The 27,877-nt window shown below is 47.3% G+C and overlaps 1 protein-coding gene across 4 annotated transcripts in view; it reads right to left on the bottom strand.

The window, feature by feature from the left end:
- DOCK11 (dedicator of cytokinesis 11) overlaps positions 1-27,877 on the bottom strand; it is a 78,227-nt gene that overhangs the window by 21,954 nt on the left and 28,396 nt on the right. For 3 of the 4 annotated variants that reach the window (XM_088173177.1, XM_014887105.2, XM_088173179.1), the window contains exons 11-39: positions 27,636-27,776; positions 25,800-26,009; positions 25,366-25,488; positions 24,339-24,421; positions 22,689-22,811; positions 22,431-22,507; positions 21,764-21,948; positions 21,587-21,652; positions 21,326-21,418; positions 20,804-20,927; positions 19,503-19,624; positions 18,993-19,079; positions 17,654-17,743; positions 16,011-16,129; positions 14,367-14,436; positions 14,159-14,284; positions 13,527-13,598; positions 12,936-13,082; positions 12,371-12,454; positions 11,805-11,916; positions 8,244-8,422; positions 6,371-6,484; positions 5,803-5,878; positions 5,421-5,524; positions 3,396-3,507; positions 3,209-3,275; positions 2,685-2,732; positions 2,072-2,205; positions 700-815 (exon numbers count right to left, since the gene is read on the bottom strand). In XM_088173177.1, the coding sequence (XP_088029303.1) occupies positions 700-815; positions 2,072-2,205; positions 2,685-2,732; positions 3,209-3,275; positions 3,396-3,507; positions 5,421-5,524; positions 5,803-5,878; positions 6,371-6,484; positions 8,244-8,422; positions 11,805-11,916; positions 12,371-12,454; positions 12,936-13,082; positions 13,527-13,598; positions 14,159-14,284; positions 14,367-14,436; positions 16,011-16,129; positions 17,654-17,743; positions 18,993-19,079; positions 19,503-19,624; positions 20,804-20,927; positions 21,326-21,418; positions 21,587-21,652; positions 21,764-21,948; positions 22,431-22,507; positions 22,689-22,811; positions 24,339-24,421; positions 25,366-25,488; positions 25,800-26,009; positions 27,636-27,776 (3,204 nt within the window). The remainder of the gene's footprint in view (positions 1-699; positions 816-2,071; positions 2,206-2,684; positions 2,733-3,208; positions 3,276-3,395; positions 3,508-5,420; positions 5,525-5,802; positions 5,879-6,370; positions 6,485-8,243; positions 8,423-11,804; positions 11,917-12,370; positions 12,455-12,935; positions 13,083-13,526; positions 13,599-14,158; positions 14,285-14,366; positions 14,437-16,010; positions 16,130-17,653; positions 17,744-18,992; positions 19,080-19,502; positions 19,625-20,803; positions 20,928-21,325; positions 21,419-21,586; positions 21,653-21,763; positions 21,949-22,430; positions 22,508-22,688; positions 22,812-24,338; positions 24,422-25,365; positions 25,489-25,799; positions 26,010-27,635; positions 27,777-27,877) is intronic. The other variant, XM_088173178.1, reaches the window with a different exon arrangement.

Here is a 27,877-nt window from a genome sequence, read left to right as displayed (position 1 = left end):
CTCCATCTGAAAAGGAAATCTTCACTGGGCTTGCACTGAAATCCAGAGCTGTTCTTGTGACACTGTGCAAGACACGCTGCTACCTGCAGGATTCCTGTGACTACACTTCAGGAAGAACATTTCTGGAGCAGTATTTCACTGCCCTCCTAGGGCTCTCTTCATCACAGAGGCCTTGGTTTTTGTAGATGGCAGTGACTGCCAAAATCATGAATCCCAATATGGAACAGAAGACTTCTACCCATGGTCCTGGTCCTGTCTGCACTGGTAACCACAGCTGGAGTGCCTCAGCCCCAGAGATATTAATGTACAGTGATTCAAAGAAATCCGGGCCTTGCTTCTAGGTAATTGGGGTACAAAAGAGTGACTGTTCTAAAAATGCTGGACATTAATTTCCCTTTCCTCTAGTCCCTCCTTTCTACATGATATACATTTCCTCTTTTTCTATTTTTGTAATACCTATAGTCACGGCATAACATCAATATGATTTTCTCTGGCCTTGCAGTTTTGAAGAAATGGCAAGATTGTGTAAGGGGATAACTGAGACCCTGTGAAACACTCAGTGTTTTGGAAAATAAAATAGCTGCAAATGATTTGCTATTGTAAAGCCTTCCATATTCTTCCACTCTAGGAGAAACAAAATCCACATACATATAAAAACACAGCACATTTTTCTACAACATTTTTGATTTCAGTGCTGACCTTGAAACTCTGAGTGAAAAAAGAGATGGTGTCCAGGACTGTCAGGCACACTTCAGTGGCAATATTGCCCTCCAGTAATGCCTGGTGCACAATATCTGCTTCTGAGGTGCTTGCATCTGTGGACAGACAGAAAATCAGGAGGAAACAGTGTTCAACACTCCAGCTACCAAAAACATCTAAGTGCTGATATAGATAAGATTCTCCCCTTGCACTTCACTGCGTTTGGGAGATGATGCAAGAACAGCAAGATGCTGAATTTGCCAACTCCATTCAGATAAGCTGCCTCAGCCTGATGCCACACCAGAAAAACAGTATCTGTACCATCCCTTAATATCATTGTCTTTAAAGCCAGACAGAGCATGAGGTGTCCAAGTTGTCTCCAGAGAGGGGAAATGGCAAAGTGCTTCAATGAAACAAAACACACTCACACAGAGAGGCTGAGAGCAGATCCCAGCACAGTTTCTGTGCTGTGCAGTTCTGCTTGCCTTGTTCTCCACCCAAACCTGCACACACACTCAGCCAAGGAGGTGAGCCAAGACAGGCAAGAGCAGGAAGTGCTAAGTCCAAGGGGGGATTTTTAAGGGGCTGGCTTAAATGCCACCCTCATCCATGTAGGAATTTTGCAGGAAGGCCTGGTGAGCACTGCAATTCCACAGAATCTGAGTAACCTGAAGCAGCCAGCAGCAAGTGGAAAACGGCTCCATGTTGCAGTGTGTTTCTTGTTAATGGTATGTTCTGTTACTGCCTGAGCTAATGGTTTAGTACAAAATTATACCCTCCCACCCACCTTGTCAATCTATCCTAAACAATCTGTCAATCCTGCTTTGTGCCAGCCTCCTGCTTGGAATTCCTCTTTGGAAATCCCCTAAACGCCAGGTCTCATTAGTCCATGTGATCCAGGTTTCCCCCCTACCTCTCTCACTGGACAATGCCTTTGTAAACCCTACCCTTTATCCCTCCCAAGAATTCCTCCAATTTGCTAAGAATTTGTACCTTCCCCTTGATCCTCTGCCATATTTAAATTGTTGCTTGTCTTTGCTGCTTGTTTTTGTCTTTTGCCCCGTGGATTCCCCAAACTAATGAATCCTTTTTATCCCATGCAAAAGACCTCCCCCTCCTCCTTGCCTTCTTCAAACACGATCTGACAGCCAAAAGGCCATGGAGCCATAGAAGATCTTCCAGGCTGTAATTTTCCTAGCTCTCTCAAGTGTCTGTCCACAGAGCTCGAGCCACATCACACCTCCTGTTCCTGGGGTGTGACCCACTCTGGGCACGGGGCCGTGGTGGCCAAGTGAGCACAGCTGTGGCCCTAGTTCAGCTCCAGGCAGTCTGGAGCAGGCTGACAGGCCCTGGCCCTGCCCTGAGCACTCACTGTGGTTGAGGGTGAAGGAGCTCTCCAGGCTGCCCAGGTGCTGCAGCCGCGCCCCAGCCCTGCTGCGCAGCGCCGGCATGGTCTGGGATTTCCTCTCTGCTGCCGTGTGCTTGGACAGCCACGCATCCTGCACCCTGCAAGGGGAGCACACACACGGTTTGGGCAGCAGCAGCAGCCACACCACTACAGGATTACACGAGGCACCAGGATGGAGACCTCTTCCCTCCAACACAGCAGTCTGGGACAATCCCAGTGGGACTGGCCACACGACGCCGACCTCGCTGCTCCAGGAGGCCCTAGGGCTGAGAGCAGAGCAGGGATGCTGCTCAGGAAGCAGGGATGCAGCTGGGACTCATCTCACCTGCAGCTGGCTGGGGGGGACACTGCCAACCTGCGCTGGCCTGAGCCTGGGGGTCGCATGCAGGAGCTGCAGGGGAGGGAAGGGGCAGGGAGCTGAGCTGAGGGGTCCCTGCTCAGGGCACGGTGCTGAGCAGAGCCCCTGACCCACTGGGGGTTGCCCAGCCTGGGTGTGCATGAGCCCTCCCCACTCTGCCGGGGCAGGGAGCACAGGGATGATCCCCACACCCCAGCACCAGAGGGAAGGATGCAGTACCTGGCAATATTTCTCTTCCCCACGTATCTGAAGTGAAATAAACACACCCTAGGAAGAAAATGAAATATGTATCTGTTACAGATCCTGCAGATCAGGAACGATCCAGAACATTCAAAACTTGCCCTGTTCTTGCCTGCAGACACACTTCTCTGTGCACAAGGGTTTGGGTCTGTATTTACAAGTCACTTCACCTCACACTCTTGGTTTCAAAATTCTGTGGCACATCCCTCATCTCACCCATCTGCCCCCCCAGATTTGCTGCAAAGTGGAGGCTGTGACAGCGACAGGGGAAGCTGAGCCCACAGGTGGTGATACACATCCCAGACAGAGCACGGGGCACTGCCACTACACCATGCTTCCTCAATACACACTTGCTTCTCCTCAGAGAGAGGAAGAGCATGTCATTCCAACCTGGCCAGACACCCAGAGTGCTGCACAGGACGGTGCAGGCACTGTGGTCCCCTCCTTAGCCATTCTGACCACACAAAGGTGCAGGGTTTGAACAGCAGCCTCAAGATACTCACTCCAGAAGCACAAGGACATTGATCAGCTCCTGGGGGGAGAATTTGTTCCAGTAAGCTAAAAGAGTATCTGAAAGAAAATGAAGAACAGTGCACTGAGATTTTAAAAAACTCAAAGGGGGGACCTTACAGACCAAAACTGATGGTCCCTTGTCTTTCTGGCTGCCTCCAGTGAGCAGGAGGCACCAACCTTCAGAGATCATCTTCACAATGTACAGGTAGCACATCAGAAGTGTCCGGATCTCAAACTGGTCCAGCCGGCTGCAGTGGGACACGCTGCTCCTCATGGAGCTCCTGCGGATCTGTGGGGACACAGGGGTGATACTGACAGCCCCAGGGAGAGCCTGGGCTCCTGGGCTATGCACCAGGGGCTGTGCAGCATGGGCACTGCAAACCTGGTGTGCTGGCATCCCCCCCACATGTGCACCCCACAGCACCATGCCTTGGAAAATCTCATCCAGTCATGAGCAGTTTGGAAATCCTGGGTACATCACCAAACACTTCTCTGCTCAGAGAAAAAATGTCTGGGCAGTGAATGACAGCTTATCCAGCAAAACACAAAGCAGCCTGCTTTATTTCCTCCACTCTTTGCAGCATCTAAGCTCCTGAACATTTTTTAAAGTCAGTTCTTGTAAAAAAAAATAAATCACTGGCTGTCATCATTTAAAGCAAAAATCTGATTTTCTGTTAAAGACATACACTTGAAAACAAAATTTCAGTTATTAAAAAAGGAGAATATTTCATGTTAAGAACTTTTTCCTCCCCGTGATTTTTGGAAGTGTTTCGATTTTCCTCCTACTTAGTGACTCAGGCAAAACAGAATGAAATTTTGCTGATGAGTCAATTTATTTGGGAAGGGCTTGGGCACTGTGTGGTGGGAAGCATGATTTCTAAAGTGATACCAATTTTATTTTGCATTCTCTGTGCTTGCCTGAGCTGTATCCTTTGATAAATGGATATGATAAAGCCCTAGGCTTCTCCTAAAGCTTTGCCTCACATGTTTGGAGAGGGATCCACAGACCTTATTTTCTGTTTATTCTGGGATAAGCTGTGGATGTGAGTCATAATAAAGCAGAAATAAACAACCATTTTAGAGCTGGAGACATGGTGCTATGGCCAGAGATTTGCTACTGACCATGCCAAACTATCAAGTCAGCACACAGCTCACTCCAGGGGAACAGGGCAATGAGCAAAGTGTCAGCCTCTGCAGAGCAGTGTTGAAGCTGTGCTCCTCCACGTGGCATTGCTTTTACATAGTCTTGTGGATATTGCATTCCCTAACAGAAAGATTGCTTTCAACAACTCTGAAATACATTCAAGTGCATTCAAGAGAAGGATGTCTGGCCATGGGGGAAGAGCTGAGCTGGAAGCAACACCACTTTCTGCAGCCCCATCAGTACATGCTCAGGGCTTTGCTGGAGAGTCAAGTGTTTGGCTGTACTCGGTCCCAGAGCTCTGTGATTTATGGAGGACAGCTTGCAAGGCCCCACCTCTTCTAAGCATGTCAGGACACAGCCATGAGCCCAGATAATCTTTGCCTTGCTTGTTGCAAGGGCCAAAGTTTTTGAAGATGCATCAATGATTCATGCCAACCCAAGACATCTGGAAAGTGCCTTGAGGAAAACCAGGGACTGGTTTGCACAAATACCTGATTTCCATGTGAGTAATCAGTCAAGGAGGAAAGTACTGAATACCCCCCTGTCTGAATAGTGGGGTCAGAGGTCTTTGTGGCATGGCCACAGTCACCTTCTGCAAGTTTGGGCCTGTGGTTATTCACCTGGGCTGGTTTTCCTGCAAACATTTTATCTTAAAACAGTGGTCACTGCGAATCTCACACCACAGTGTTTTGCTTCATGGACATTTGGAAACCAATTCCCAGCACCAGGCACTGAGGTCCAGCCAGGCTCAGGGACACACAGGGACCACATCTGAGTATGGATAAATGCACCATAGGAGCAGAGATTTTCCCCACAGATTTTGCCTTTCATCTTCAACAAGTAATTTGTCAACAATTCTATTTTTGGCTCAGCGATGTTTGAAGAGGGAAAGCATACCAGACCCATGACTCTGTCCTTTGTAAAACATCAATCTGTTTGTTTCCACAGATATCTATAAGCTGGCTTTGGAGAATGTCACCACAAGAAGCTCCTTTTCCCTCCCCATTATTTAACACAGCCTGCAGGCTGTGTGCTCTTCCCCACCCCTGGTACATTACATTTTCACTCTGATCCGGGGAACTGGTGGCCCCCTCCGAGTTCAGGGATCCTTTGGAGTCCTCTCGCTTTATGGCGTGGCCATTTGGAAGGGCTGCTCCACAGGCTGAAAAAAACCCAGACCCCACAATTAAGCCCTTTGCACTTGTCAGCACAGCACAGGCAGCACAGATGGGGCTTGCCAAAGCCCCATGTCAAAAGCTGGAAAAGTCTGGAAAGAACAGTTAGGGTGACACCACATCTGGGGAAAACCATGCAGAGTCTGTGAGGTCTTTTAGGAGATGACTGTTTCAGATTTTGGGAAATGGGTTTTGGGTGCTTCAGGCTGGTAATACCTATGTTAAAAATAAATGGGATATCTAGAATTTAGAAAAATTAATTTACCTGGGTCTTTGTCTGCAATCAGGCTGGATCTGCTTGAGGGGGATGGAAAACTGCATATGAATTCATCCCTGGATGCCTGTAAAGCAATATAAGGTTCTGTGACCAATAAAAGATAACACCTATTCTCTTACAGAAAGGAACAACGCAATACAAAATGGCAAATTAGAGCAGGTTTTAAAAACAACACGGATGAAAACAGAAATTTCCTTACTTCTATAACAAGGAGACAAAGGACTTGGGGAGGAGTACAAAGAATAGCAGAACATATTAAAGTAAGTCATAGTACTATTTTCCTTTTTGTTTTTCATCTTCTGAGTTGAAGTTTTGAATTGTTTTTCTCAGATGTCCTATTTGTTGTTCTTTTGCCCCACCAAGGAGCAAAGCCTGAAGCCATTTGGGAGCCACACGCACAACTCAGGGGAAGAGAGGCAACTCCCCAGAACAGCTGCTGGAGTCCCAGCCCCAGTCCAGCTCAAGCTCATTGCACTTGGAGGGACTCAGCTCCCCTCACAGCACTGCTCTCACTGTCCAAACACGTGTCAGACACGGAGGCATCCCAGTTACTCACAGGGCTGGAGGCAGGGCAGGAGCTCAGAGCCTCGTGGCCGGCCACGCGCTGCAGGTTCTCCAGGAGCACCCCGAAGAGCGGCAGGTACAGCTGGGCAATCTTTGCCTGCTGGTTCTGAAAAAGAGAAAAAATCTCAGTCAGGTTTCCAAAGGAGTGAAAAAAGGGGAAGTCTTGAGCCAAAACACATATATATGTCTGTATTTACACACTGCATGTGGTGTTTGAGAACATGAGCTGGTTTGGCTTCTCATCTCTACTTCTAGAGGTGCCAGGGAAGTGTCACTCTTCTAGCAACAAGCTTGGGGCACTCGGGGGTTTTGGAGGCTAAATAACATTCCCAGTCATACAGGATGTGTGATAAACTAAGTCCTGGATTTCCTAACTCTTTAACTGGCACTTGACTTGCATAGTTTGATTTTTAAGTGCAACACCCAGGAGCAGTGCAACAGAAACATTTGCTCCATGCCTGGTGCTGGATACTGCTTCCAGTCAGAAATTCTCCATAGCAAATGCTCCTAGTGAAAACAGTTTGTAGGAACAGATTAATTTGGATTATAACTGGTACAGATTAAAAATTACTGGATTGACATTTTCTAAATGGAGGACTCTTTAACATCCAAATATTTTTGTTAAACATACATCATTCTGGATTTGTCTGAAAGGTTAAAAAAAAATTTAAGGCTTGCAAATTGAGTAGAACCTTTTAAATAATAAAGAAATCCAAATTTTTCTTCTGACTCAGTATGACAAAATATAAAAGAAATCTTGAAAACACTCATGGATTGACAAAACCTTCTCTCAGCCATTGATGGGGCCAGGGTCTCCTTGGCTGGAGCAAGGCTGTGCCAACACATGCTCAGCCTGTCCTGCCTGAGATGTGATTTTTTTGCTTTGGAGTGTCTGGACACCAGATGAGTATCCTGCCCTGGCTCCAGGCATTTCCTGGTCACACTGCTTTGAGCACAACACATACACAAACACCCCGTGGGACAGCAGTAAGACACGGGGAGTTCCTGAGGAGTCAGGGGAGTGCTGCACACTGAGGGAGCAAACAGCTCCTGAGTCAATCATGGATCCTCACTGCAGAGAAAAGCAACCCCACCTCCAGCTTGGGCCTTCACACAGGAGAGAAGGAGGGAAGAGGAGCTGGCTCTGGGCCCATGAGAGCCCCTGGCACATTTGGGGCACTCCTCTTCCCAGGTAACACTCAGGAATGCAGCACACTGGGAGCAATGTGAGGACCAAAACTCGAAACAGAAGCATGTCTTCAGGTTAGAGCAAGGACAGGTATCTATGTGTGCTATCTGCACAGACAGCTGGGCATATGGGTCAGCAGGGAGCAGCACCAAGATAAACAAACCCATTTCCAGCCTCTTTCAGCATTATCATGAGCTGAGCCTCTGACCAAAGAAAACTTAGGTCCACCCAGAGGAAATCCAGCACCTCATGAGAATCAAGATCCTCCCCACTGAGTCACTAATTAGTAAAAGAGGCAGCTGACTTGTAACAGAGATCAGTTCTGTTTCCTGATTATAGCATATTAATACAGGATATGAATTTAGGCCCAAGACCAGAACATCACTGACATCCTAATTTTGTTGAACAACTCTTGGCTAATGACTCTCTTAAATTCCTTAATGGTTGAGGGCTTAATTAGCTAAATACTCAGCATGAGTAAGAGGGCTGCAGCTATTTCCTAGGTGGTTTCTGAGCTATTATTGTTATCTCAGAACTATCACTTATTTACAATGGTTCCCTAAAAAGCAATCAGAATACCCTTGGTGCACCATGCAATATCTAAAACTGCTATGCGATTTTTTTTTTCATAAAATTCAACAACATTAAGTTAAAAAGCCAACAAAACAGGACTGACCTTGTGTTGGTATCTGTTGTCAAAGGCATGCTTGATCAAGAGATTTTTTAAGACTGAGATGGCCGTATATCTGATATCATAATTGTCCTGCAAGGCAACAGAGGCTTCTCTAAGAAGCATCCCCACGAGGAAGTGATGCCTGCAATACTCATCAGTTAAACTGTACTCAAGATTTGTATCTGAAAGAAACAACAAGGCAATGGTTAAGGGAAATGTTCCAAGAGTCTGTTCAGAGCAAGACATAACAGTCATGTAAGCCACAAAGCCCTTGAACAGTGCTCACCACTCTCCTACAGTGCACTCATCTTTGAATAAAGCTGAACTGACCATACAATTTTCTGCACCAGTGAACTAAGTCCTATGAAAGAATTTGGTGCCTTCCAGTTCAGGCTGTTCATTAATTTCAGCCCTCACTGTTTCAGCAGCACCTCAAGGAAGGATTTCTGCAATGTGATGCTCTGCATCTGCATCTCTGCATCAAGTCAGAGATGGCTGAAATGGGGAAAGACAGCCCAGCTTACTGCCTGGGGATGCTCTGCTCCTGACTGGGGTTTGTCCTGTAAAACCCCAAACCACACAGGCAGCAGGGATATCAACCTTCACCAAGCAGCTGTGAGGGAATGGCCAGTGGAAATGGTGGGGTTACCTGGCCACCCAACCCAAGCAGTGCTGCTCTGCAGCTCATTCCACATCCTCCACAAACCTGTGTTCCTTCTCTCGAGGTCAGAGAGCAGAGCAAAAGCATAAAGTGCTGCTGGCATGAGGGATGCACATGAGGACGTGGTGCCAAGTGACCAGTGCTGCATCCCAGTCTGCACAGCTGGGCAGCTGCACGGGCCAGGGAGCCAGGCCAGGGCTCCAGGCTGCTGCTTGCCAGAAGCAGATGTTGAGCACAGCTCCTCAGAAGCTGCACTGACTGCCAAGAGAAAGCCAGCTCAGTACCTCACCACCTTGCTTACCTTACCTTGTACCCTGCATCTCACACAGACTGAGGCAGACACTGTGATCAAAGCAGAGGCTGCCACCAGGATAAGGCATCTCTTCTGCAGAGGTGCCTGGACAGAGCAGCAGGGAAGTGACAGACACACTGACTGTGGTGCATGTGCACTGGGGCTGCTGTGAACAGCCTTGTCCTGACACCATTATCCCTGCCAGGACATTTACCAAATTAGAGCCACCACAGGGATAGCCCCAAAGCTCTGTGTTCTTCCCCCAAAAGATACAAATGTCATTTGCTCAGCTCAGACTTTTTTTTTTTCAAAACCCCAGAGGTATGAAAGTTCTTCTGTGGTAAGGCAGGGTGCATTCAGCTTTGAAAATCCCAGCCAAAGGGTTCCAGCAGCTCTGTGGCTACGAAAGATATTTTTTAATTAATTGATTCAAAAGTGGCTTGTGAAACTCTGATTCAGAGGAAAGAAAAAGCAGTCTGGAATATTACCTAGCTTTCATTGTTAGTCATGTTAGCAAATGCCTAATTGTCACACATCATGGTTATTACATTAGTTGAATGCAAACTAATTGATTGGAAAGTGCATACTTAATTTGACATTAGAGGATTTGATCATTCCAGTTGGACCTACCTACTGAAGTGAAATGTTCCACAGCAAATGAAAAAAATTCTAATTATATGTAAAAAGAAAGGAGACAAATAAAAAGACAGCCAAAATAAACAGGAACAAGTAATGCTCAAAATCTTGCAGCAACAGGACAATATGTCATGTTTTAATATTATTTGTGAGGCCTTTGCTTAACTCCCAGCTTCTGCCAATCCCTTGGATTCTTTGCCATCACAACATTGCCAAACTAATTGTGTGCTGCTGGCCATGAGGCCGAGCTTGGGGCTTGCTCTGGCTGATGTCCCCCTGAGGCAGCAGGGACAGACCAACAACCAGCCCTGCACGAGCTGAGAGGTTTCAGAGTTCCAAGATGCAACATTGCACTCAGCAGGATGTGAGCTGCCCATCTGCACTGGCTGAAGCTGCACAAACTCTCTCTATCCACCTCCCTGAGGGCTATTCCTTCTTTTCCTAGAAACAGAGCAGTAGGGGTTTGGGCATCCCCTCTCTGCACCCAGACAGGCTGATGAACAGGTCAGACACCCCAGCAGGGTCTGTCCATAAAGCCAGACAAGTCTGCAGTGAAGGAGCATCCCCACATGGCTCTACCACGGCAGGCAGGGCTCGGGCACACCTGCAAAGACACCTCTGCTACCTGAGCCTGGGCTGCTCTACTGCCATGAGCTCTATGTGAACCTCAGCTGGTAGGTCCAGTCACAATAAAACACAGCAGAGAAGATGAGCTGCACTCACGGCTTTTCAATTTAACCATCACAAATGCAAAGGTGAATGTTAACCAAGAAAGAGCATCCTTATGTTACCATGCCACTAACAAGCACCAGGGAGGACCTTGGGTGTGTTTTTCTTGGCTGTTTCTAGCAATACTCTTTGTTAAATAATGCCAGGCAAGTAGCCAAACTGATGTAAGAGATTAGCAGCTGGTCCAGAAAGCCCTGAGGGATCAGATATTTCCCAAAATAAGGGATATTTAATTTACTGCTGCTTCTGTCACCTGTATATGTGTGGAACCACTTTGGGATTTGTATGGCTTCACCCTGAGGCACAACCAAACATCCCCTTTCCTCCACCAAAATCAATCATACAATCATAAATCCACGGGGCTTTTACATGGGGAATCCCAAACCTCACTCTCCTCTCCTGTACTTGTACTGGCCAGGCCATTGGCATCAAAACCTGGCAAACTTTATTACATAAATCTGCATTTATGTAGCACAGACGAGCCAGTAGGACCCAGGGAGAAGCAGCTCAGCCTGGGGCACGGCTGGGGGCTGGCAGAGGCTGCACTGCCAGCAGTGCCAGAGCTCCACCACCCACAGCTGCACACAGCCTCAGCTCAGCCCCTTGTAAGCCCCTGCCACCCGTGCTGAGCAGCTTCAGGACCAGAGAGAACACGGTGTGACAGTGACAGTGTGACAGTGAAGGCACTGTGGATGTGTGGGGGTGCCACAGCACAAATATCCTTGGTAGGCACCAGGGATTGGCACAGCCCCAAAATCTGCTGGCTGCCTGCAGGTGTGAGAACAAGCTGAACACACTGTGCACTGCTGTGCTTTGTTCAGTGTCAATGCAGAAGGTAGCCTAGATCCCCTTCTGGTGGCCACAAGGAGAGCTGGCAGCAGGGCAGTGAGTTCACCTGCATCCCCATTCCCTCAGGAGCCACCAATCCATCCACTTCAGGGGAGGCTGACACCCCTGAGAACAAAGGATTGCACTGCACAATTTGCCTATTTACTGAAACACAGGCAGTCTCTTCCAGATATTGCTAGTCCCGTGTGGACTTAAATATAGAAAATAGTAAAAAGACTGCCTGCATACCATTCTGGAACAAAATGACATAAACCTGACAGAAAAGCATCTTGTCCTGAGGTTAATGTCCTAATCAGGACATGCATTTCCTTGACATCAAACCGAAGTTCATACAGTCAGAAGGCATCAGGAATAAAAAATTACAGCTCTTTAGCCAATCTCTTAAGAAAGAACATACCTTGAACTCTTTGCAGCTTGGGTTTGGAAAATGTCATTGGTAAATTCAGAGGAATGTAGTGCTCATGATTGCAAATAGTTTGAAGAAATTCAAACTTGTATTCAACCAGCAGCTGAGGTAAAAAAAGACAAACACAAACTATATTTTCAGTCTGACCCATTTTCTTCCAGTTCAATGTACTTGTTGCACAAGGATTGAAAAATCTAATAAATAGCATCTGGTGAAACTCACTAACAACTGGCAAATTCCTGTGTTGCTCTCCCAAAGTGTCAATGCATATGGGTGTCACTTGAGACTTGTCTTTTTAACCCAGGCTATTAACCACTCTTTCCTTTCATTCTGACTCTTTACATTACTTTAAAGAACATCTGGGTACAGATGTTCTGTTTAAAGAACAGCCTGGGTACAGGCTCTTGGCCCAGACAAAGAGGTCTCTGCCTCTAAAAGACTCTGCAGTAACAGAGTCTAAAAGGCCTCCAAGAGTTGTATAAAATAATCACTACAAAGCTTTGTCTGATGTAGATATGTACAGTTGCAAACAGCTTTTCAAGAAACCTACTGCTTACCTTAGGGTCTTTTGGGCTGAATCCAGAAATATAATCATTTATCAAGTTAAAAACAAATCCTCTGTCCATAAAGGTCAAACAACGCTAGAGAAAAAATAGCAATATGTGACCAATCATTAAAAATAAAAGCAATCATCCTAAATCCTCTCCATACTACTGTCCTGCCAGCAGCCAGATTTCATCCTCTGGGCTGCTGCTGACTTTCCAAAACATTCATGATCCCGTTTCTCTGAAATCATTTGGATGATCTTACTTAAGTCTCCAGTGGACAACGGAAATATTTAAAACGAGAGTATACATATTTCAGGTTCCAAACAGTTGCTAGGTATGCCTGAAAACCCTCAGTAACCCACAGAGTTACCCCCTCTTTGGAAAGAGAGGGTTTCTTTCCTAGGAAAGTTTATCCCCTTGAGTTTTTACAACTGAAAAAAACCAAAGACAACATAAATTAAAACCACATTTGTTCGCTTGCTCCATATTTCATATTTCATATTTCATATTTCTCATAGTCTTTTTTTTTTTTTTCTCCTGATAAAATCCTGGGAGAAGGAAAGAACCTGCTGACCTTCAGGAAGTTAGCCAAGCTGAAGTTGACATTCCTGGACTCTTCAGGGATCTCATTATAGCGGATGGTCACATGAGGAATGATGGCAAGCAGCAGGGAGTGCAGGGCGTGCTGGTAGGACTCAGGGAACCTCTGGCCTCTGGGCAGCTGAAACCAGGAGCACATCCCTGCTCAGTGCTGCAAGCCAGCAGCTGGGGACAACTGAGCACAGGCACGAGCTCTTTAGCATTTGTTTTTGTTGCTTCCCAATAAAACGGTGACCAAAGAAAGTATTGGCTGCAACTGCAGTACATAGTAACAGAAAAGGAGGCTGCACAAGCCATAAGGACTTCTGGGATTTTTAAATTACAACTGTAATTGTATTTTCACATGTTTAAAACAAAATTTTACATTAAAAAAAAAAAAAAAACCTTAATTTTTTCTGCCCTGAGTGAAAGGGGAGAAAAAGGAAAAGTAAAGTGAAAAGAAAGTCAAGCTGTTCAGCTTGGCAGGTTTGTTTTTTTTTAAATAGAGTCAGATAGCTTTTCAGAAAAGCTTTTGGAGGAGTTTGTGATCGTTCTGTACTGCAGCATTGACCAAATTAATTTTTACCTTGATTTTGTTTTCTTCCAGTAAGTACATTGCCATGGACTTTGCCAGTGCTTCAAAGAAAAACCACGAGTACTAGAATGAACAAAGAATACTATTACATCTCTCAGACTGAACACAACTGATATTCCCTGATTCTGTGGGGAAGCACCTATGTGGGAGGGGAAGCACATCCAAATGGCTTTTTGCAAGCACAGCTGTGCTTGCACAGTTGGCTTGGAATAGATGCCTTTGCTACCCAGAGATGTCCTGCCAGTCTCAGGGTAGGAATAGATTTAGCCCCAGTGCACCCTGCCAAGAACCAGCAGAGTTTGGGGTGCAAGCCCTGCAAAAGCCCAGAGAGGCAGAAACTCAGTTTGCCTCCCATGAGTCACCCTTCAGGTGTGGCTTGAGGAAAACGGGTAAAACTGACAAAATGAGCAGCCTTTTGCTGTCTCCTGTCATGCCTAGATAGAGGTTCCCTGGAAGAATTCACCTCTGTTTTAAAGGGAGAACCTCAAGGATGTGGATGCAAGGAGTTTCCCTGGAAGCTTTGCCCCTGCAGTGGGTTTAGATGGGGTAAGTGTTGGGCTTTATACCAGACCCCCCTTTTCTTCCCCTCTACCCTTGGCAGCCAAGCACAGCCAATACTTCACCTTGAGTAGTTTATTGATGGCTAGAAAATCTGCTGACTGCTTCAAGATGGTGGCCATGGAAAGCACCAGGATCTCATGGGTCATCTTCGCCTGCTTGGCACTTGGTTTCTCAGCTCGAAAGACGTACTGAGGCAAGAAGAGCAGAGTCAGGGTGTGCCTGCTCCCTGTGCCAGCAGGGAGTGCCCAGGGGCAGTGTGTCACCACTGACCTTTATGAAGGAGCGCAGGTAGTGGTCCAGACCTTCCTCATGGCACTTGGACACGATGTGCAGAAGAACCCTGGGGAGAAATGTGGTTTGTGTTCAGCACACAGCACGAGGGCAAGTTCCTCTGCCTGACGAAGCAGACAACACGTGTGTCCCATCCTGCTCAACCCCAAAAACCTCACTACTGGCACGGCCTGATTTGCAGAGTGACAGCTCTTACAGGCCAGCACCCCCACACACAGCTCCTGCACCATCCTTGCTCAAAGCACTCAGATGAGGTGCCCAAAGCCTCTTCTCCACTTCTGTGCTGGCCCAGAAATCGCTCAGACAAGCTGGCTTAACACTCAAGATTCCCTGCAGGAGGAGGTGAGAGGGAACATTGGCCATCGCTGTTATAATCTGATACCTCCTTGCATTCCCAGAATTTATTCATTCTGGAAGCCTCCTTTTTTTGCTTGTACTTTATTGACATCATATGCTCCCTCTTGCACGCACTGGTTATTTTGGGCTGTTGCCTTACAGTGCGGGAAGGTCAGGCAGGCCCTGGAGAACACGCAGCCCTCTGGACTCACTCCTAGGCAGCCGATCAAGGCAGCAAGAGCCTGGTTTCCTCAGCCACTATTTGGGATTTACATTCCACTCCCAGCCAGAGGGAACAACAAACTATTGCATGTTGTCACAGACACCACAGGCCAAACCACAAAGGAGGAGTTTACAAGCCATTTATCAGATAAAGTGGGTTTTAAATTCCACTATGAAAATACGATGAGAAAAGACACATTATTAAACAGAAAGCTACTGACAACTGGAAAGAACCAGGCCAAGCTTTGATAAAAATCTCTGGAAATGAAAGTGGGAGCCAGTCACCCAACAGATACCTGCAGTCACCTGTTCCCCCGTCCTTGCCCTCTGGGGGGCTTCACACAGAATGGAATTAAGAGCTCCACAAAGGAAAAGTTCTCACGACCTGCATCATGCAGTGCAGGGCTGTGACTGAAACAGGCACCACATCCCTGGGGACCAGGGCTCAGCCTCCAGCCTCCAGTTCCATGGGAGCAGGACACTTCTGGGACATGATGCACGCTCTGTACCGGCCCAGAGGAGGATGCCATGCAGCACCCCCTGTGCACTGGGGCAGCACCACGGGAGGAGATGCATGTTTGAGCACATCTCTGTTCCAGGGGTCGCTCTGGTGCCAGGCAGGGAAGGGGCTTTGGCTGGAGCTCCTGCAGTGCAGGAGCTGCAGCAGCCACACCCAGCCCCGGGAGCAATCCAGGCACCAGGGACTGCTGTGCCAGGATGAGACCAGGACATTGCTCCCACATCTGCTGTCTGCAGCTGGGACACGCCTGGGCACTCTGCAGCCTTTAGATACCACAATAACTCAGCTCCCAGAGCCACCAAACCCTTTCTCTTTTGAGAAACAAACCAAGAGTATCTTTAAAGTATTACATTTTTCCTCACACCACTCCCAGGACAAGAGCCCCCACGATGCCCCCGTGCCTGGATCCACATGATCCAGGGGAAGACAGCAGCAGGGGACAGCCAGTGCTGTCACTTAGCACCCTGTACTGGGAAACCAGACCCTGCTTTGCACTGCCATTTGTGGCTTTGCATTTGTCACTGGATGCTTCACCCAAGACTCACATGGTGCAGTTGACAGCTACTTCATCCTCCTGTGTCACATTTGTGAGGACTCTAAATAGTTGCATAAGAATTACAGGTAGAAACTGAATCATTACTTGGATCTCCATCGCGTGCAAACACTAAAACAGATGTTCAAAACACAGACACTTTTAGTTCAACATGTTGCAGATGTTAAACATTTACAGACATTTCTGTGGCAATGGGACAGGCATTAGCAAAGGCTTCAGGGTGTGGAAATGCTTCAGCCCACTCGAGGACAGGGCAACTTGGACTCATAGCAGGACTTGCTGCCTCCTTCCAGCTGACAGATCCCAGCTGAAAACCTTCAGGGAGCAACATAAGTCACACATGGCAGGTATTAATCCTTCTCTCAGATGTGTCCAGCCAGATATGACTTAATTAGAGGTCACATGCTATTATTTCATTTGAGAAGCCCAGAATTTAAGGCTGAAGTTTTGCTTTTAAATCTTCTCATCACTTGTGCCAGTTTTTTGAAGTCCCATTTCCACAAATGCCTTTGGAGCATGAAAAACTGCTGCCCAATGGCTTTCAGAGAGACTTTTCATTTCAAAGAGCATAGCTTGCTATCAAAAATAGAGTTTAAGGCACTTGGTGAAGGTCAAGATTGTCTCATGCACACACTCTCCACCAATCTCACAGAGCTCTTGTGCCTGAAGCTCATGATATGATTCTAGGAAAGACAGCATGTTTCATTTTCAGTTTTCAAACCTGCAAATCTAATGAATGGTTTTAAAATCTGTATCTAGCTATTTAAATTACTGAGATTATTGAGGTGGTGGTGGTTAAGAATGCCTCACTTGTGGTTAGCACATACCCTGTCTGCAGGCTGCAGTGAGGGTGCTGGGGCTTGGCAGGACTGGGACCTGGCAGAATGCTCACAAGAAAGCCACTGTGATTTTAGTGTTGGGTTTCAAAATCTGCTATTATTTCTATTTTTTAACATATTTATACGTTATCTGACACACATTAAGTAAACCTGTGGTGACACATCACCACCACTGAAAGTGGAGCTGCTGCTACAGCACCAGTCTCAAAACCAGGAAGTTATAGAAGGAAACATCACAGTAAATAGCCAAGAATAATATTCCGTGCAGAAGCCCTTCCTGGACCTGCTCCAAAGCCCTTACTCATGCTGCAGTGATTACCAAAAAGCTGGGTCTAGGTCACAGGTCACCTCTGCTCAAATTCAACTGGCTGATAATCTCACGTATCTTTTTCAGCCTGAAAAAACTCCTGTTTCGAATGGGCTTCCAGAAAACAAGGAACTGTGCTACAGTTTAAAGGGCTGAATCAAACCTAGAGCAGCAAGGGAGGAGTGTGTGAATCCACCAGGAGAGAGCTTTGCCATGAGCATGGCAGAGCAATGCTGATTGCTTGTTTTATCCCTTGTGGAAGGCAGAGGGAAGCAGCACACAGAAAATCGTCTGACAAGATAAAATGAATGTAGGGATATGAAAAAACATTTCATTTAAATACTAGCCCATCTGATAGGATAAAGCAAAAGTAAGTGCACAATGCACTGGCCCAGCAAGAGGGTGTTGCCACAGGGCAGGGTTCTGGGTGTTTGCTGACAGTCTGTAAAAACACAAAAGCAGCCCAGCAACAGGCAGGCAACTGTTCACCTTTAGATATTTAACCAGCTCTCCTGGCACTTCCTTAGCTCCCGCCTGAACCAGCTGGCAGTAGTGGAAGAATTTGTGCAAGTGCATGTCCTGGAAGAGACAAACAAGTTCAATTCAGCAGCCTCAATATTTGTCAGCCACTACTTTGCCACTTGCATTTGGAAATCTGGTGACTTACCTGCAGCAGTGGGAAGTCTCTAGCAAACCCCATGTCCCTGCCAGTGGCACTTTTGATCCCCAGCTGCCATCTCCAGCTGCCATCTCCAGGGCTGCTCTCTGTCTTTTCCAACATTCCCTTCCACTGCTCAGCCCCTGGCTCCCAACTAACCTCAATATTAAGCACAAAACTTCCAACAGTGCTAAAATTCTCCTGTGGTTGTACTACCCTGAGCCCCAATCCCAACCAACACTGCCTGGAGAAACAGAAACCCTCTCAACAGCTGCAGCTCACAGAAACTGCCCCAGCACCTGCATCACCAGCCTCCTACTGCCCATCTGAGGCAGACTCTCCTTCCCATTTCTCTCCTTCTCCAAGGTTAGATTTAATTACTGGGTTATTTAACTCTGAAAAGCACCTGGAAATGTAATTTAGTGGGAAGCACAACTACTATGCTGCTGTCAGTGCAATACAGAATCAGTGAATCTCCAAAACAGAATTAGATGCTGGAAGTCATTTGCTCTGAATGTAAATGTAGCTGATGACATCCAGACAAGGGCATTCCCCCAGGAGCAGTGCTGATAGCAGGTGCCCTAGAGAATGTGCTGGGGATCTTTGCTGCACATGAAACTTAGGGAAGTCCACCACTACCATAAGACAGCAGAACACACTAGGACTTGGTAAAACAGCCTGAACTGCTTTCAAAGGGAAACCAGGACTGTGTACTTGTGTCTGCTGTTGTTACAGAACTTTTTTTTTTTAAAAGAACTTAATAAAAATTCTAATACTAGCTTGGACTAGACAATCTTAGAGGTCTTTTCAACGTTAATGATTCTACAGTTTGGGGAAATCTCTCACATCCACCAGTTCTCTCTTTTGCATCACTGAAGCAGGTCATTTGCTCAGATGTTTCCTTGGTCCTGCCAGTTATACTGCAACTGGCCAAGGAAACATCAGCCTCTCCCTAGGCTCATTGTGTCACACAATTGTCTTATCCCATCCAGCCACGGAGCAGATCCCTGCAAGTAATGCCAGCCATGCTGCTTCAGAAATATCTCAGTGATGCTTTGTACCAGGTACCAGGGCCCTCTTTCCCACACCACCTATGGCTTAGCTGCAGTAGAAGCACAGTAATCTGTTCCTTTGCATTTGTGCTGGAAGTTTTTAAGGTGTTTGACTTACCTGGGTGTAAATGGTTGAGTCCAAATGGATTCTGATTTTAAACAGTGGCTTTGCTCCATCCACCCACTTTGCATCCATGCTGGGCTGCTGTGAACAGACAACATCCAAGTACTTGGTTTCAGACTGTGGTGAGAAGGTGGCTCTGTGCAGATACCTGGTCAGAAGGTACTGGCTGGGGTGGAAGAAGGGGTTCAACCCCAGCACAAACGCCACCTTCCCTATGAAAACATGCATACAGAGCACAGGCTCACTTCCCTGCCCTCTGCCACCTGCAACAGCCCAGCCCACCACAGAAATACCCTCTGCAACCTGAATAACCAGAGAGAGTGGAATTAACTGAAAGTGGAAACTGTCTCCCATCCCTAAGAACTTCAAGCTTTGGGGGCACCCTGCAGTAGAGATCTTTCCAGCTGAGCAAAGCATCAACAGAAACCCTGAATTTACAGTGGCAACAAAAGCTCAACTTTCTTCTTCCTTTTCCATTCAAGCCCTTTTAGCTGGCCTTCCTACCTTCCGTGAGTCTGTGTCCCCAAGGCCCAGGTAGCCAGGGGGGAGGCAGGAGGACACGGGCAGGTGCCGCTCCAGGGTGAGGATCCGCCCATCCTTCAGCAGCGGCGCCCACGAGAACCCCACTGTGGAGGCAACCATGGCAGCAGGGTCAGCGACACACACTGGTACCTGGGCAGCTCAGACAGAGCTCTGACACAGCCAGCACACACACACTGGTACATGGGCAGCTCACAGAGCTCTGTCAGTGCCAGCACACACACACTGGTACCTGGGCAGCTCAGACAGAGCTCTGACAGAGCCAGCACACACACACTGGTACATGGGCAGCTCACAGAGCTCTGACACAGCCAGCACACACACACTGGTACCTGGGCAGCTCAGACAGAGCTCTGACACAGCCAGCACACACACACTGGTACATGGGCAGCTCACAGAGCTCTGACACAGCCAGCACACACACACTGGTACCTGGGCAGCTCACAGAGCTCTGTCAGAGCCAGCACACACACACTGGTACATGGGCAGCTCAGACAGAGCTCTGTCAGTGTGAGCACACACACACTGGTACCTGGGCAGCTCAGACAGAGCTCTGTCAGAGCCAGCACACACACACTGGTACCTGGGCAGCTCAGACAGAGCTCTGTCAGTGTGAGCACACACACACTGGTACACGGGCAGCTCAGACAGAGCTCTGTCAGAGCCAGCACACACACACTGGTACATGGGCAGCTCACAGAGCTCTGTCTCACCCCAGGAAGTCCAAACCTGCAACTGTGCAATTGGCCTCAGCAAGGATCAACACCAGTGTCATTAAGCACCTTTTACCTGGTGAATGAAATTCAGACACAGCACAGAGCAGGAGTGGGTGTGAGGGGCAGGAGCAGTGTGTGAGCCATGGCTGTGCACCATGATGAGGCTCCTTTGAGGACTGGATGAAGGGAGAGGCTTCCCAACCAGTGGGACCCAGGTGTGCACATGCCTCCTGTTGGTAGGATCAGCCCCTGAGATCCTGATCTTGCAGCAAGTTTTTATTGGTGACTTGCCAACAACATCACATTTGTGCCAGTCAAGTCAGGAACACACAGGAAGAGTTACCAGGCTGCAGCAAAAATGTGAGCTCTAATATAAACCAAAACCATGGAGTTTATTCCATTTTAGACCTAGATTTTAATATTAGGTTGCTTTTAGAAAAGAAAATTAAGATAGGCTGGTATGTTAATCACATTTTTTTTCATGTCCCTACATTTATTTTATCTTGGCCTTTTACAGTCCAACAGAAGTAATTTAAGCATTGAACGTACCTTGAGTTTCAACGGTGTCTTGTTTTTTCGATGTTGCCTTTGTATTAATTTCACAGCTGACATGATAGAAGGTGAAAAGCAAATGATGCTTTTGATGGAGGTGAATTGGAAGCTCAATTTTAATCTAAAATGATATCATGATAGATCAGACTGTATTTTTAGTTGTGGAGTAATATTTTCGTTCTATTTCATTTCACAAATGTTACGCTGTATGTAATTACACAAGACACATTCTTACCCATCCTAAATAACTCCTAACATTTTCATCACATTTGCAACATTACATATTAATGGGGGTGTGTGATTGGAGTGCACAAAGCGTGACAGTAAAGACAGCAGAAAACAAACTGACATTAAAAATTGACAAAGGCTCTGGCTTTGCTGAGCCCTTCTGCTGGGGCAAAGGGCTGGTGATTATCTTTACCCATATTTCACCCAGCCCTGGGAAAAAAGGTATCCTGAAAAGCCCCTTGGCATTGTAGCATCCAGGAAATTCTGCTGTTTCCCACTCTTTGCTTTTACCTCATCATAGAACTCGGGGCTCTGGTTGTGATGCAGCACGGCAGCGTAGGCATTTGTGGTCAGCACAGGGCCCCCGGGCTTGCCATATATGCACTGGAAACACAAAACAAGAGCTGAATTCGGGGTCCTGCCACCCTAAATCAGCTGGCCAAATTAAACCAGTGATCATGGAAACTCGGTGCTTTTCTCCTGCCCTGCTCTGGTACAAAACACCAAACAGTGGCCAAATGGCAGCCCCGTTAACAGGGAACATTAACCCACCTTTAATGGCCTAGCATCAGCTTCATCTGAATCCCTGAACTCAACACAGACAGCAATATTCCTTGCCTGAAATGAGAGAATACAGGAGGATAAACAGCAGCATCACCTCTGCCCACACCAAGTTGGCTGCAGATCCCTCTCCAGGTCCCTCCCCTGATCTCTCCCCAGATCTCTCACCTTTGCAAACACCTTCTGGTTCTCATACTTCAAGTGCAAGGGGTAGACATAGAGGTGGTTTTTGTAGACAGTGAAGGGGTAGCAGTATTTTGCAACTTCTGGGACAAGCTCCTCCACTTCAACTGCAACGTCCTCACAGCCCTTCTCAAAAGGTTTTATAGGAACATAAGAAGCTGTGAAACAATCTGTAAGACAATAAGAACAGAAAAAATTAGAAAAGCCTTTTGGACAGGAGATTAACCTACATAACTTGTGACAGGAGTTGCCAAAAGCCCATGGAATGACACTGAACACATCACAAGTCCTTTCTTTGCTTCAGTTTCTTTAAATGCAAGGTAAAAACCCACACTGACCATGTCTGTAAAGCCCTACAATGTTATGGATCAAAAATGTCATATGAGATTGGTGCAAAAGCAGGCAGCTGGCTTCCTTTGGATTTAGGATGTGATGGCCAAATGTGAAGCAGATCAATCCCTCAGGTAAATCTCTGCACTTGGACCACATCTCCTCCACAGAAGGCATCAGAAAGACTTACAAGTCAGTGGTTGTGCTGAATTACTCATTTCTCATAGCAGCCTTTGTTAATGAAACAGTAAAATCCCCCCTAAAAGCATTAACTCCCGAGGCTCAGGCCATCAGCATTTATGTTAAGATCCAAGATCCTTACTTGTGAAGTCTAGTGGGATGTCTTTGATGATGATATTTAACTGGGCTGGAATGACCTGCAGTTTTGTCTTCTCTGGTCTGTGTTAGGGAGAAAGGAACAAGAGTGTGAATCTTGAAAGCTCAGGTGCTGAGCACATCATCATCAGTTTTTGCTACCCCCCAAGTATTTTAGAAATTGTTATCTCATGCTTACACTTGACTGTTTTAAAATGTATGTTAAAATGCCTGCCCAGCCCCTGCACCAGTCTCTTACACTTACTTCTTATACTCAGCTAAAAGCTTCAACATATCTTCATTTGAGAGTTTGCCACTATCTTGCTTGTACAGGGGTGAGAATTTTCCATCAGCATCAAGAGTGCCCTGGGAGTCTTTGAAAACTGGTCTGCAGAAAAGAAGAGGCACATTTTCTAAATGTTGGTAAATATACAGACACTGAAGTCTTTGACACATCTGGAAGGCAGTTCATCAGGCAAGAGGTTCACTGGCCTGTGACTGCTCCCAGCACCTCAGACCTGACTGCTCTCCCACCCTGACGAGGTGCTTAGACCCCATCCAGGCTGCAATTGCACAAGAAATCCCATAGGACGTCATTACCCATTCTCCCCTCTCCAGCCAGGTCAGAACACATCCAGCCCATTTCCAAGCCTGGTCCACAATCACAAACACCCTTCCATCCCCTCCCACTAACACCAAGGGGTAAAGCATCTTCCCACTTGCTATGGGGTCAGAGCAGAGAAATGCTCCTAGGAAAGGGGTGCACAATAAAAACCAGTTTGGGGACATGCATCAGCTTCCTCCTGAAGCCAGAGCAGGAGCCTGGACTCTGCCCTGGATGAATACCAGCATCTCTGCCCTTGAAAATAATAGCTGGCTGTGTATAATAAGAAAATTAAAGCATCTGCACTCCCCTTCTGTGCAAGCACTTTCCTCTGAGACCCACAGGGGAAATGTTCCAGGGATGTAGGGGAGTACAGCTCCCCGTACCAGCCCACTCAGCTCCTTGGTGTCCAAAGGCAGCACTTTACCCAGCAGGAACAAACCTGAAGCCAGTCTAAGTCAATTCCCACCCAGAGCCCATCATTAGGGCAAGGGTCCACTTGGAAGAGGGCTGAGTGCTGGCTGCCAGGATCCAGCTGCATCCCAAAGCCACCACCTCAAAGATGAGCAGCCAGTATCACAGGAACATCCAGTTCAAGAATACACATTGCAAGTGGTATACCCCCAAACCTCAGCCCACAGTGACAGCTTTCTGTGTTCCCATGTCATTCCTAGCCCTTTTGTCAGCACCAAAATGCAATTCAGCACTAGGAGGCAGTAGATGATCTTGCCTTCCTCTGACTGAGATTTCAGAGAGTTAGCACTGACATACTTATCAGTTCCAGTAAAAGAACAGCAAGGGAATGGAATCACTATCTCCAGCCATTCCCAAGAACATTAATTAAAGCAGAGTTTAAGATAGAAAACAAACGCTGTCTGATTGTCACTGCCAGGCTGGGAAGCCCTCTGCTCTCATCCCGTCCCTGGCAATGCCTGGTGCCAGGAGGGAATTTCTGCAGCGATTTCCTTGGTAGCACAGGACGGTGTATTTTGTCCCCAGGAATGTTCTGCCCTAATAGCAGTAGCTACAGGTCAGTAGGAAGGTTACTGCCTTCCCAGCCCTAGCACTGTTTACTTTTTAATATTTTGTTTCTAAATCTAGATAGAATTGGGATTGGCCTGAAATGTTCTTTCTTGGGAGCTGGAGCCAAACTCTGCCCTCAGCTGCAACTTCACTGACTTGAGTCACTTGGCTCTTTGCCCAGCCGTGTCCCAGGTCGCTCTCAGCAGCAGCAGCAGCTCCCACTGTGAGCACAGCCCAGCCCAAGGGCACAGCCCAGCCCAAGGGCACAGCCCAGCCCCACGCACTGACCTGGCAGCCCAGCCAAAGGGCATCCGGTACTGCCCCAGACGGCTGCACACCTGCTTGGCCACCTTATGGACCTTCTGGGCAGTCTGCAAAACACGAGAGAGGAATGTCAGCCTGTGCCAGGACCCTGATGCTGCCCCAGAACAGCGGTGAAGGGTACTGCAGCCTCCAGGGAGGAGCATGTCCCCCTCTGCTCCCCAGGCACCAGCACAGCTCACAGACATCCCTGTCTGTCACTGCACACCACCTACAGCTGGTACTTCACAAAGCAATAGCAAACGTTGTGGGCAGTCATGTTAAACCTCCTCAGCATTCAACTGTCAGGGTATTAGTGCTCTATTTGCCAAAGGGTGATAGTTTATTTTCCAAAACTGACTTACAAAGTGTGCCAAGGGAATGCCATCATTACCAGGTATTCTATAATTGACTTTTCAGGAGTTAGTCTTGACTGGCTGCAACAAAGCAGCATCAGCCCCACCTGGATGCAGAGACTGATGCTGCTGGCAGCAGCAGGGCCTCTCCCTTGGGTGTCAGGAAAAATTTCTTCACTCAAAGGGTTGTCAAGCATTGAACAGGCTACCCAGAGAAGTGGTAGAGGTATTTAAAACACATGTAGATGTGGTGCTTAGGGACATGGTTTAGTGGTGGGGTTGACAGTGCTAGGTTAATGGTTGGACTCAATGATTTTACAGGGTTTTCCAAGAAAAGGATTCCATGACTCTACACAGACACTTCATTCTGGGGATGAAGTGTCCCACTTTTTCCTGCCAGCCCAGGCTTTGGCTTGCTGAAGTGTAATGGGGAAAGGTCTGGCCCCAAATGCTTGGCTCTTTCCAGGGGAAGAAATCAAGTCTCCCAGGACAGCCCAATTGAATCCAGCCTGGAAACAGTGCAAACAGAATGGACAAAGACTGTATTTGCCAGAAAGAAACTGAAGAGCTGCAGAACAGCCCATGTTTCAGCCCACTCTAGTCCCTGCAGCAGCAGACAGCATCCCTCAGATATTGCCATGGCCCCGGGCAGGCAGTACCTTCCCTGGGTCCGAGTTTTTCATGTAGGGCTCCACACAGTGGGCAATGCTGCCCTGCAGCACCTTCTCCACACGGGCCACCAGGAAGATCTCGGTGTGCGGGTTGGTCACGGAGAACACCCCCTGCAACAGAGAGGCAGCAGCTGTCACAGCAGTGTGCACCCCGGGCACTGACCATCCCTCTGCTCCTTCCCACATCCCACACACGCCCTGCCCTGGGCCACAGGGGCTCACCATGGCGTGGCCAAGCCTTGGAAAACTCTCCCTGGTGCTTTGCTTGTCACTGCCAGTGAGCTCTGCATGACAACTTTGACACCAACCAAAACTCAAGAGAAAAGCTGGCTTCTGGTTACCACACAGTGATAACAACACACTTCAAAGTCACTGGAAAGCCTCAGCAGTGACACAGAATGAGGAGAAAGTGAGATATTCACCCGTTTGATGTAGTGCAGGCAGGACTCCGGGACCCCGTGCACAGAGCTCTGGCCAGGACAGTGTCCCTGGCTGCCCTCTGCTCTGGGCTCCGAGCTCTCCAGCAGCATCTCCCGCACAGATGGGGGGTTCAAGTCCACGTGGAAGTCAGCTGAAATCTTGCAATTACTTTTCAGGTCGAATAATGCCAAGCTTAGGAAAAAGGGCTCAACCTGGAAATGTTATTGAATGTGTGTGTCATAAGGAATGCACAGCACAGGCTCAAGAGTATCAACATGCATTGCTTTCCCTGATAAGGAAACTGAAACCTTCTGCTTCTGTTTGTACCTTCAGTTTGGTACACCAGCATTTTACAGAACTGTGACACACAATTCATGTTTATTTGCTTTATAAATACACAGATCCATTTTTTCCTGCACCTTCTCGCATTTTGATCTAGTCAGCTTGAACAAAGCGATATGAAATATAAAGAATAAAATACATAATTTTTTTTTACATAAATGGTAAACTATGAAGTCAGGAAGAAAACATGAACTCACTTTATTGGAGCTGTTTATCATTTTGCAGTAAGAAATCAGCTTAAGAGTGTTTATGATCACCTGCTGAAGATCACTATATTTATTTTCCAAAGTCCATCAGCTCCGGATGGTTCAACTGTGACACTCAAAATGTTCCTCAGATGCTATCCCAGGGAGGAAAGTTAGCTCTCCCAGCCAGGAGAGCTCAAATACAAGGCTGACACTGCTGAGGAAATGCATGCACAAAATCTGCCAACTGCTTTGTAGCTACTGACCTTGACAGCACCAGGCAAGTGGCAATAATTCATGTATTTCTAATTCAAACATCCTAGTAGGCGTGCATCCATGGAAAGATAAAAATGCAGGCCTGAAGATAAAACAGCAGCATGCCCAAGACATTCCAGCATGACTTGGAGGCATTACATCAATGCTGAAAATGTGCTGATTAAGTCTCACTCTGGACCTGATTGAGGAGGGATAACAAGAATCTTTGCTATTAGCAATGCATCCATCTGCTGGGAATTACTGAGCCTGGTGTTGTGTCTCAGAGCTGCCAATATGAAAACATCACAAAAAAGCCTTTGTGATTCTACCAGGAATCAGACAGGGCAGAATCAGCAGAGATGGGGCAGTGCTGGTGCCTCTGCCCCCCCTGCTGCTCTGCACCCCTGCAGAAGGGGCTGACTCCAGCCACAGCAAGCACAGGACGTGACAGCAGGGATTTGTTTTGGAAGGAAAGACTGCAGGAGACTGGTCTGCTCAGCCCAGCAGAACAAAGGCTCAGGTGAGATGTGATAGCTGTCTACAGACATCAGAGGCTCAGAAAATACAAGAGTTCTTAGGCTAAGTCACAACTTTGGCACAGTAACAAATGCACAGAATAAAGTAGCTGTGAATAGAGTTAGGCTGGGAGTCAGAAGAAGGTTCCAGAACAGGGAAATCCCTTGCCATCAGGGGAAATGAAATAAAACACAGCCATGAGTGGTCTGGAGACAGAGCTTAATCATTTACCAACAGGGGTGCAGAATTTGGCAGGCACACACCCCCCATTCCCTGTGCCCCTGAACCACGTTTCCCAGGAGTCTCAGTTTCTGGCAGGCTGAGGCGTGTCAGCACAGACCCTGTCCCCAAACACGTTTTTGGGACACAAAAATACCAAGGCAAGCAAATCCTGCAATGACTCTGGCCCAGCAGCCACCCCCTGCCCAGGTCCCACTGGTGCTCATGGCAAAATGGGATTGTTTTAACCATGCAGATTAATTTGCCAAGATATTTTCTTGCTGGTGATAGGAAAAAAAACGAAGCTGGAGCTCCCCTTACGTTGGTGGGTCCTTCTTCTGCCCTGTCACTCAGCTGAGCGAGGAGGTTGAGGGAGAAGTCCTGGCAGCAAACCACAAAGCGCCTGCTGCACTTTTCCTCAAAAGGCTTCACATCTGGCTCAATCCCTGAGAAATCGAGTCTCTAGACAGCAAACAAACAAATCTGGTCTCATTAAAAACGAAAACAACCCCTGAATAATGCTAAGGGATCACATTACTGCCAATATCTTTATAATTTTTTTT

Source organism: Sturnus vulgaris, chromosome 14 (assembly GCF_052056855.1).
Source record: "Sturnus vulgaris isolate bStuVul1 chromosome 14, bStuVul1.hap1, whole genome shotgun sequence".
Taxonomy (NCBI): domain Eukaryota; kingdom Metazoa; phylum Chordata; class Aves; order Passeriformes; family Sturnidae; genus Sturnus; species Sturnus vulgaris.
This window is presented reverse-complemented; position numbering and strand designations above follow the sequence as displayed.